Here is a 12,253-nt window from a genome sequence, read left to right on the forward strand (position 1 = left end):
GACATTGGGCACCACACCGATTTTTCTACAGCTGAGATACAGCGACTGCACCAGGTTAAAGCGCTTGGTTTGAACCATGGCATTGAGAAGAGTGTTGAAGGATTTCACAGACGAATTACATCGAAATTCTTGCATTCTGAAGTAGGTTTTCATGGCTTCCTTGGGTTTATTGGCGAAGCCATAGCTTCTGATCACGACGATGAACATCTCTCACCCCGATAATGATTCTATTGGTTTGTTGGAGTTATTTATTCAAGTTTTTGAGAATGATTGTCTGAGATAACTAATGAAGACATGCTGAAAACGATTGCGGCTACAGAGTCCTCATCGATTGCAGCTCTCACTTTTCTCGTGATTTCCTGGTGATGTTGTGTTGCGGGTTGAATGAAGCTTTCTATGCTGTGAATTGATATCTTTATTCTCTTTCACATGGTGATAGTGTAGTAGCACGCACTTTCAGTTTTGCGGTCCACAAAGATTGACCCGTCTCTCGAGATGGGGAACCTCGTTGATGACCCGGAAAAGGTGATTATTTCTGAGTAGCAGTCAGAGTCTGGGTCGGACTTATGCAGTACTGCTGGCCTCTGCACTTGCTCTTGACATTGCCTGGTTTATTCTTTTCGCTAGTGAAATAAGGAAGAAACGGTGGAGATTCAGGAATTCATCCAGGCAGGTAGCAAGCAAGCCGTATGTTTGTGGAGTCGATTTCAAACTATTGATTTTCTCCCTACATTCACTGTGGGATAATGGAAGAAGCAGCCGAAGAGAACGATAAGGTCAGAGTAGGGTTTGCGAAGCACTTGGCCTCCTGCAACAAGAAGACGCGCGACACAGCAGTCGAGCTTCTCAGGAGATGGCTCGAAGCCCAGACCCACGTTTCAGATCTCGACTTCAAGAAGATCTGGAAGGGTCTCTTCTACTGCGTTTGGCACGCCGAAAAGCACGAAGTACAGGCCCAGCTCATCGACAAACTCGCTTCTCTGATTCGAACACTCGACCTTGCCCTCGCTCGGCACTACTTCCAAGTATTTCTCTTAACCATGGTACGCGAATGGAGTGGAATTGATCATCTGCGACTAGACAAATTCTATCTCATGCTCAGCCGATTTCTTCATCATCTTTTTCTCCTTTTAGATGACCATGGGTGGGACTCTGAGTTGACAAAAGGATTCATGGCGGATTTGAGGGACGGATCCCTTTTGGTCGAAGATAAGTACTCTGCAAAGGGGGTTAATCTTCACTTTGTGGATGTTTATCTCAATGAGCTTGTTGATTTTCTACCGCTTGGGATAGAAACTTTTGGTCTGGTATTTGAGCCCCTTTATTCTGTTCTGGCCAAGTCTCCTGATAAGCTTTTGGTCAGCAGAGTAAGGCACAATGTGTTTGATTGCCTTTTGGAAAATGGGAAGAAACTTATTAAGCGCAGACAAGAGCAACGACAAGGTCATGACGTTGTTGTCGATGATAATGATAAAGTGGAGAAGTTGGGACTCATTGCGGTTACAATGGGCATTGCGAACGGGCTCTTTGAGTTGGCTACCGCAGATTCAACTCTGCAGGCCAACAGGAAAGTTATCTATGCTTTGTACGAGGATTTCGGCAAGCTGGAGAAGTATTTCTCGACTTCTGGCATATCAATTTTCCCAAATGGGGTGAAGAAGAGGAAGCTATCTGCAGAGGAGTCTTCAGTTGCAGTGGATGACGCGAATCGGCATGTAGATGATAAAATGGAGAATATGCCTCGAATTACTGAAATATTAGAGTTATTAAAAACTCTGATATATTTCTCGAATCATGAAACATTCCAAATCAGCAAAGGATCTCTCTCAGAAATTCAGACATGTTTACAAAATGCACAGGAAAAGATCGATTTTTTGCAGCTTGAATCACAACTACAACAAGAAGAGCTACATCAAAATAGACACCATTCTGAACCTGTTTTTGTTCAGAACATTGAGACAACCACCCATCAGCAGCATGTTAATATTGTTCAAGTTCATTCAGATCCAGTACCCAATAAAGCAGCAATTGTACATGCAGATGCAGAAACTCAATCTGCACTTCCCAATCCCATCATCAGACCTTGGGAACAGCTTGTCCACAACAAGCACAGAACTGGTCTTGGATATGACAAGGACCTGTCCTTTCATATTCCAGACTACTCAAATCCCATTCAGTTTCAGAGTGCTGGATTCATTGATGACAGTTCACCTGCTTCTCATGACAGTTCAGCTTCAGCTATTCCAGATTCTGCCCCTCTTCCACAGCAACAACAACAACAAAAACAACAGATCATGAAATGCCAACACTGTGATCGAGTTGGCCATTTGAAAGATCACTGTTTTGATCTTCATCCATGTAAGCACTGTCATAAAACTAGTCATTCTTCACACAGATGCTTCAGAAACAAACGTCCTGCAAGAACAAAGATTCATCTTGGATGGATCGCTTCTTGGCAATGGGCATCAAGAGCCAAGAAGATATTCCAAACACATGTCAGAACTTGTTCCAGAGTATTGAACAGTCTTGCAGCTGAGTTTTCTCCATCTTCTCACCTTGTACCTGACAGGGGGGGAAATGATGGTCATCTACAAGCTTCAAAGCCACATCAAGCGAGCCTGAGCCACAACCTGCCACACCAGTTTCAGAGTTGTAGCCAGAGACAAAGATGCCCCTGAGCATGCCTTCAGTTGGCAATCTGGGACACTTCCTCTAGCAGAAGACTCCAGCTTCTTGCCAGTTTTGGAAGAGTTCCAGGAATAGCAGAGTTGTTGGTCATCCTTAAACCATCACAGATTAAGAACACTTCCTCTAGCAGAAAACTCCAGCTTCTTGCCAGTTTTGGAAGAGTTCCAGGAATTGCATTAAGCATTCCAGAGTTGTTGGTCATCCTTAAACCATCACAGATTGAGAACACTTCCTCTAGCAGAAAACTTCAGTTTCTTGCCAGTTTTGGAAGAGTTCCGGGAACTGCACTAAGCATTCCAGTGTTGGTGGTCATCCTTAAACGACCGCCCTTTATACCAACATTTCATAGAGCACATTCAGCCTAGTGTTGTCATGCATTTTTTTTGCACATTTTGTATTACAGCTCTCTTCTTGGACTCATACATAACCCTTCGGATTAAGGGGGGGAATGTTGGACACCTAATCCTAAAGGGTTAGTGTGGAAGCCGAAAAGACTAAGCAGTCCAAGATACCTTGGGATCTGAAACCCAAGAGTCATATGTTGTACTATAAATGTATATCTGATGTTAATAAAAAAAAAGAGTACTCACTGATTTATCTTTCATATCTTCTTTACTGTCCATGTGTGTTTAACAGTAATGTCTTCTTTGAGAAATCCTTCCAAAGAATATGTTATATAGTCAAAGCTGATATTGTGGAAATTATATTGAAAGGGGTAACAACAACTTATTTTCAGAAGTAAATACATATGTGGGATTAGCAATGATGCTCGAGGAAATATTTCATATTTGCTTCTTGATGTTGTTCATGGGTCATTTTCTCCTTAAGGTATAATTATGTTTTTTATTATTGTCAGGACATGCTCCCCTTGAGATATATCCATATTCAACTAGAAGACATATAAATGCAATAGCATTTCTCACACATAATTTTGGTAGCAATAATCAATTTTTTTTTTGTTAGTGTTGCTCAGATAGAATTCCAATAGCACTTTTCACATAGAATTCTATTGGTGCCTTGTTGTTTGTGATACCATTGCCATGAGTGAGTAAAATTGGGAATCTAAGTCTTATCATGAGTAATGTTGTCATGCTCCCTTGTTACTTAATTTGAACTTATCAACTAAAAGGGGCCTTCAATCCAAAGTGGTTGCAATATCCCTTCTTTCTTTGAATATTGTCAATCAACATAGCAGAGTTATGTTTCAAACAATAATATAATAACAAAAGTATGTTGTTCTTCTCTTTTTCCAACTTAAAGGTAATAAGGAAATTATTCTCATAAGTCATCAACCTAGTCAGGAAAATTGTAAACTCATGTAGCAGCAAGCCAAGTGTTAATTTCTAAGGAAATTAGAAACTCTCAAGACTACAAGGTTGTTACTTGATGTCTGTTTGGAGACCAACAACGTCTTTAAGAATGAATCATCCACATCGTATGATTATTTTTGGTAGCAACCCATGATTATCAAGGCATCATGAATATATAACGTAAAAATATGGCTAAATAAAGGTACAACACTTTCTAATTAATTCTTTCATTATGAAATTTGGGAATAAGAGCGACATGAAAATCAATTTTAAAACATGATACACCTTATCTTGACATGATCATATGTCATGTCACCACCTTTATCCATATCACTACATTTCCTTGATAAGGAAATTTCACCACCCTTTTTAATGATTAACAATATAATCATAACTTATGCACATGATTTAACATAACTTTAATTATGAAATACATTATGTAGACCACATAAATCCAATAACCACCTTGATCGAAACTCTCAATTGCTTTGTCAAATGTGTCAGTCATCTATCCCTCTTCCATTTCCAAACCCCATCATGTTTCCTTCTAGTACTACAAACCATGAATAGGGAAAAGAAAAAGTATCCCCCAAACTAGTAAGACACTATGAATGGTGGGTTTGTCATAATGACAAAACCAAATGGGATTGAATACTTTAAAGAAAGTCCCCAGGAAAGGGATTTGTTTCAAGAATCTAGTAGGATAGTGATTTTTTTGAAAGTAAAAGGGTATAATGATGAGGTTAGTAGACTATTTACTAAAATATTTGATGGGAGCTAATCTTGAGTGGGGAACCTAGTCTTCACAATATCATAATAATCCATGGTAGTAGCTACTATGCTTCCCCAAGAGAGTGAACGGTGGTTCAAGGGAATGAGAATAAAAGGGGAGGATTGGAACCATTATTTTATACTAGCTAGGAAAAACCCTAATCGGAGAAAAGGAATTTCATGAGCATGGCTAAAGGAGGAATGAAGGGAGATATTAGTTGTTGTATAAAATTTATCGCATGTGTGGGAAGGTATGACATTGTTGGTTCAAAATTATAGTTGGTAGACCTAGGGTTCGACCTCTAGTTTCTAATTAGGGGCTCCACTATAGTTTAGCACAATGTCGACCTTTTCATTCCTCCGTGAGGGAAAAATTTATCATGTGAGGGATGCTCAGACATCTAAATATAGAAGAGATCAAAAAACAGTGTTAAGGATCAACTTATCACACAGAGCATTCATTGCATGAATATTTACACATCAATTGCGGAATTCTTCAGAAACCATTATACAACTAAAATAGATACATTCATTGCAATGAATAATGAAATAAATAACAATACATCACAATTTTCTTAAAGGGGAACATCCAACTCATTCATTCCATGCTTCATACACAGAGTTATCCTGCAAAATTTTGCTTTATTATTATGATGGGACCATTACATTACATATCTCTGTTAGTGTGCAAGATCTTTCAGAAAATATATCAAATTGAGGCACAATAAGACTAAGTCACATTCTAAGAACAATCATACAAGTTAGATCTTCAATCTAACAACATCTCGACATATAGTAATAAAATCTCTCTCTAATTCATTCTTTGTAGGCCTTTTATATATTTTCTTCCTTGATCTTACTCACTTGATTTAGTTCAATTTTTCCACTTTGATCGTTTCCATTTGATGTCATCCAATTTGAAAAAATATGGGTGCTTTGGTCCCTATCATCTTGATTCCTTCAAAATCCAGTGCATAGAACCATATTTTGTGGATTCACGAGGTCACAAGATAATCACTTTGAACTCTTACTTATTGTTATCCTTTTTCTATTCTCAACTTCTCATTGGTTTGATCATTTACTTTTCTACTTGCACTAGCCATTCTTACAAACTTTCCTGATCAAAATTTCATCAAAATTTGTCCAAAAACAAAGGACCAAACAAGCACCAACCACAATCCATTTACTCACCCTTGAGTCAATCTTCTGGCTGCACACTTGACTCTGCTTGTGGTTGTTCTACCTTTGCAGACACTTCTATTTCATGCTTTGTTACTTTCGCTTATATTTTTTCTTTCAACTCTGGTATTGTCTGCAGGACTTGAGTTTTAAAATCTATATAAAAGGTTGTGGATGATTTCTAAGTAGAGAGGAGTGCAACAAATTTATCAAAAAATTTAGCAGTAATATCATCTCTAGGCTTCTTGGGACAAGCCATAAGGATGATATTCCATTCGACATCATCCTCGAAGTTCAGTTTTTGCAGATATAAGAAATGATTTTGTGTTGGAGGCCGAAGATCACATAGTACAAATTTGGTGGCATGTGACTCTTCTTCTAGTTTATGAATTTCAAATTGATTGAGAAGAATATGTTGTTATTGGAGATCAATATTGATGAGTTCTTGGTCAAACAACTATTGAGTTTGCTGCCAAAATTGGTATAAAGGGTGGTTCTTATTAGCAAAGAGACTAGGCAAATCTTGCACTTGTTGAAATAATTCCCGAGAATCACTCATGGTTAGCTAAAGATTCCTACAGTATGAAGATCCCTGAGCAAAATTTTGTGCATTCTACTTAGTGAAATGATCAACTAGATCAACCAGTTCTCTACACAGTTTGACAACATTTCTTTGCAACTCCCTATTAGTGGTGACTAGCTCTTTACAAGCAACTTAAATGAAGTCACAATACTCGGTCGGTTAACACATAGAAAATTCCTTTAGAGTATTAGGCACATGTTCGACAATGGTTGGCCACATCTACTAGAATTTGGAACCAATATATTCAATAGGTTTCCATAGAAGCTCCTTTTCATCTCGTAATTAGTCTCACTCCTCAATCACAATGATAAGTGTTTATCATTGTTGCTCATAAGTAGAGACTAGTGCATTATGATAATATTCTAATTGAAAGGCAGTAGTTCTAATAAAATGAAAAATTTGGGATGAAGCCCAGCTCTGAATATTATTTGTAGACAAAGTATTAGGTAAAGGGAACTGGGCCTGCAAGGGTTGACCACTAGCAGTAGATTATTCATAGTGTCCTTGAGGTGAAGTTTCCCGCTCTTGACTTTGTTCTTTATTTAATTCATCTCGAATCCTAACAACAACATTTGAGAGAAAAAGAGGAATGATATCTGGGGATTGTGAAAGTAAATGTAAAACTTCTTGGCATTGATTAGGGTCTTGATTGAACACAACAACTTGGGTTGCTGAAAGAACTGTACTAGGGTCCTACTATAACCTAGATGAAGATTTCACAAGCGACATTGTGACTCCCTCTATGTGCAATTCAAGTCCAACTATGGTCTGTTGTATGGTATCCTAGAGGGACGACTCAACATCCATCTCAATATTATCTCCTTTAGTATTTGTAGTGTCACAGATGTAAAAAATAGTGATAGATTATGATGCAATATGTGGAGATGAACATGGGGAATGTGTGGAATGTATAGGAAAAGAATTATGGTGTTCCTCAACTATTTTGGTTCCCTCAATAGGGTCTTTAGGATTATCATCAGTAAGGTCAACAATATGAAAAATTTGGACACTATGATTGGTTTGGATGAAAGATTGAATGAAAGTAAAGGCATCAAAAGTGGAAGGATTAGTAACAAAGATTCTAGGTGGAGCAACATAAATGGGACTCATAACAACAATGGTAACATTTGTGGCTTAAAGGAAAAACCAATAAGAGGAACAACACTAGGAATCTCTAGAGTAGAACCAAAGAACTTACCATGGAACTGACTTTGAACATAGTATTACAGACAAAAAACACACCTTCCTAACACTTCTTCAACATTGGTTGGAGATGTTATTCGATATCAGCTACGGGCCTTTTATAAGACAATGTATCATTTGCAGAGGAATTATGAGGTTTCATTGCTTTTAGAGAAAAAATACTCTCGCCCTCTTTGTGCATGCATTGAACTTTAGGCTAAGACAATACCTCTTTATGGAAGACTTCTTTAGAGAAATAATAGGGGAACACCCACATCGTGAATGTATCAAATCTAGTGTGTAACACCCCACCCCACATTTACTCGCTTTTACTAGCTCATCAGGGTAAACATGAGACAATAGTTACTTATGCATGACCCAACATCCAAGTTCCAATTATGGAAGTGGGGCCTACTAACCGAAAACTTACTAGAACCTCATAGGGACACCTGATCACCTATATGTCAAACAACAACCCCTGGTGATCTTACCTTGAGTTGGAACTTTCTTTTTGTCTAACCTCACAGCCTAGTTGCTTGCATGCCAACATGTGCATGTAGCCAGAAGGATCCAATTGCACAAAAATGCCTTTCAGTTTTGTGCTTGTGGCCACGGATTCAGTGCCACATTTTCAAGGCTAGCCTACATGCCATTGCCCAGAATTCTCTAGAATCAAGTCTAAGATAATCACAAGTATGCATAACCTACACTTAGGCTCATATATTTCCCAAAATACCAAACATGGGATAAACATTTAGACAAATACATGGTAAACATGGTAGCTATAGGTAATGAATGCATATTTGTTCATTGTCTCATTAGTTTCACCAGAAAATAATCATGAAGGCTCACTTCCCTCCCAAACTAGATGCATCAAATGATTGTTAGATCATACATCCATATGATCATACAATGACTTATCAAATCATGAAAAATATCCATAACAAGAGCACATCATTTAACCATGCCTATAACCAACATTTAACTAGAATGGAGGCATGCCAAAATAGTCATAAAATCAACACAGTAACCAATACATGTGCTCATTAATCTCAATAAGAAGTAGCACATAATAACATATTCATAAAGCTAACCAATTTACAGATTTCCATGTACCACCTGACCATAGATTGGTCTGAACCAAATATCTCTTTCAACCAATCACCCTTGTACCATATTCTAAGCATGAATGTGGGATCTCATAGGATAAACCAAATATAACCAAATAGGGACTCTAGAGGGTAAACCACCTCCACCCTCAAGCCATAGTGGTCTCACCTAAATTGGTCTAGTGATCACCAAACCAACACAAGCTTAGATGCCTAAGAATTTATTCACCCTACCTAGAGGAATTTTCTAGTCTCCACCCACCTGCCAATGGATTCTTTGAGAAAACCATCTCCACTCCCAACCCTTAGGATTTTACTGAGACCACCTCACCTAGATCCAAAATCTTCTACAATCCAAAGTTAAATGAAGAATAAATCCCAACACACCGTGGCTATCTAGGAAATGGAGAGGCAAATCTAAACACATTTCAATACAGGAAATCCCATGCTAGTGATAACAAAATAATCATGTAAAACAAATGCATGCCTCATGCATTCAAATCCCAACAAGGAAATCATTCATGAAACTTGTTACCTTCAAAATCCTCCTACTATATTTATTATTCCAACCTTCTCCTTGTTGTCCCTTCCTTTCCTTTGATTTTCCTTTGCTTGCTTGCTTGCTTGTGTCCAAGTGCTCTCTCTCTCCTCCTGGAGTTTGATTTCCTCCTTGGGAAAACTAAAGTTGTCAAAAATGTTCAATTGTTTCTTAGATTCCCTTTTATCATTGATGTCTGGTGTCTCTTCCTTTCCTTTTCCTATTTTATTTCATTTTCATTTGTTGTCTCTTTAATTTCCCTTGCATGCACATTCTTGTCTCTTCATTTTCCTTTTCTCATATTTTCCTTTATTTCTTGAATTAAATTGCCATTTATTTCCTTTTGCCTTTTGTCAATGGAAATTCCAATTTCCATAGCCATTAATTAACCACAAGTGATGTCCACTTTAATGTTTTTCCCTCCATTAAGCTTGGAATACGTGTCCCATGACCTTGATATTATTTTTTCCTTTATAATGTCCTTCCATTTACATGGAAAATCAATACAGGGTTGTTATATGGTGGTTTTAGGGTGAATGTATGTATGTGAATGACCTATCCCAAGGCTTTGGCACCCTGGTCAATGTTTTTGTAACATGCACCATCTTAGTGTACAATTTTCAAAAGATTTGCCATTAAAATAGCTAATAGTAGAAGTTTTCCATGGAGCATAGGCAAGAGCAAGAGGTTCATCTTCAACGATTTTAGTTGGTTCTCTACCTTAAGGCATGCACCACTTCATCATAGTGATGGAAATAACTAAATAACCATAGATAAAATAGGTTGCCCACTTAAAGACATCCTTGCAAGCTTCAAAAAGGTCATTCAAAAGATAGCTACACCAATTTAATGACACTCATTGATCACATGCCCTGGCAACAAAAATAGCATCTAGGGTACACTCACCTTTGGTGTAGTTCCACATAAATTTTCATACAATGATATGGCATGCAAATTTGATCCGGGGATTGTTGATCATATCAATGATAGTGCCACAATCTGTTTTCAAAAAATACCACTAGCTTCATTTATAAGTTCTCTTAAGAAGGGTACTCCCGGTTTTGAATTTATTTAAATAGTTGAAAACATACTATGTGAACACGTTTATGCAATATGTAATTGGAATATTACTTCACCAACTTCAAAAAATAATAAAAAGGTATGATTTTGCATAAAAAAATACATTTTTAATATGCATATCTTAGTTCTCTCTGTGTAGATCATGCTCATATATATATATATATATATATATATATATATATATTAAAAATCACACAGTTTAGACTAAGTTATTCTACGTGAACACACACATACCTCTTACGATGTGTCAAAATTTGCAAGCACAAGCATTTCATTTAATAGAAAATTGACAGATTATATGACACTATTATTTTTGCAAAAAAATATCATTAGGACAACAACATAATTCTCCACAAATTGTCTTTTTACTCCGACTCAAAATTCACAATTATTATAATATTTTTGAGGGCTTTAATTCGATCAAAGAGTAAAATTTTGAAATTTCATCGCCACATTTGGCCCAAAAGTGCAGCCCATCTTCATGCATTCGCCCCACTCTAGAATGCAAAGGAACCATCCAGACCATATGTTGACAATTCTGTAAGCTTTTATATATCTTCAACGTGGATGGGATATTCTCTATCGAGCCACAACGAACCTCCATGAATTCGACTGATGAGGAATTTGGTGCAGCGCATGGCATAGTGACAGAGACATGAAAATTGCATAATTTCATCAAGGAAGATTGCTACAAAGACTAGAATTTTGATTTTAGCTATGAAGTAGCACTACCACCTAGTTTAGCCACAAAATCCATAAATACTTAAGACTTCAGAGTTGGAAACAAAACATGGTCAGTCAAGTCGTTATTGACCAAGGTGGCTTTTTCATATTTGCCTAAAGTATTTTCTGTGGGTTTGACACAGGGATATGAGAAGCTAGGTTGAACTATAGGTTTAGAGAGATGACCTGTAGTACAATATTGACGAATGTAAACAATGAAAATAGGGGGACGAAAGCCATTTTGGGAAGAAATGAGGATTGATACAGAAGCTAATATGAAAGACTCTAAGTGACGCATAGACACAATGAATAATTGACACTATGACAATTGACCTATATAGAAAGAACTCTACAAGACTTAGAATGATTATACCATTAGTTATTAAATATGATAACTTTCCAAATCAAATTGAATTAGGATATTAATGATGACTAAGACGCAAATCCTGTGGACATGATGTAAAACAATCAAAAAAGGAAATACCATGATGACAAGGTAATGGGAAATGATTTGGAAGATGTAAAGTGGAAGATCAAATCATCAAATAGTGATTATTACAGGAAATATTAACATAATGACTGAAAATATCCTTATTAATGATTATGAGATTGACATAAATGACACTTTGCATGTACCCCTGAACAAAATGAGTTGCGATGGGTCACAACTAAACATAATAGCAGGACTGACATAATGTTGACAACGCTGGACCCGCCAACGTGTAAGGGGATATCCCCGGTAAGAAGCCCCAATTAGACCTCAGGCGATTTGGTTTAAGAGTCCCAATAGTGAGTCGTAAAGCAATGCCTTTTCCGTGATGTCGCACAGAGGCAAGTAAAATAACTCTGTTGGTGGCAAGGGTGTGACCGTTGCAGTGAGTCAAGGAAGGTGCATGAGAGGTTATAACACAGGTGGGTTGAGAGGAGTGCGCCCCTTGGAAACCTGTAATAGTACTTAGCTGGGAAGGGAACACACGAGTGGAGAGACATAACAAGTTGGAAAGCAAGTCAGATGACAATCCAAAGTGATGGTTAAACCAACAACACATATGCAACAAGATTTATATAATGACATACAAAACAGTTGATA

The 12,253-nt window shown here is 37.5% G+C and overlaps 1 protein-coding gene across 1 annotated transcript in view; it reads left to right on the top strand.

The window, feature by feature from the left end:
- Positions 1–641: 641 nt before the first annotated feature.
- Positions 642–12,253, top strand: part of LOC149151848 (uncharacterized) — a 28,642-nt gene continuing 17,030 nt past the window's right edge. The window contains exon 1 of the mRNA XM_089443293.1: positions 642–1,715. Coding sequence (XP_089299419.1) covers positions 747–1,715 — 969 coding nt within the window. The 5' untranslated portion in view covers positions 642–746. The remainder of the gene's footprint in view (positions 1,716–12,253) is intronic.

This window comes from Pinus tabuliformis, chromosome 9, assembly GCF_031772625.1.
Source record: "Pinus tabuliformis cultivar Carrire ecotype Pingquan chromosome 9, CPIR1, whole genome shotgun sequence".
In the NCBI taxonomy this organism is placed as follows: domain Eukaryota; kingdom Viridiplantae; phylum Streptophyta; class Pinopsida; order Pinales; family Pinaceae; genus Pinus; species Pinus tabuliformis.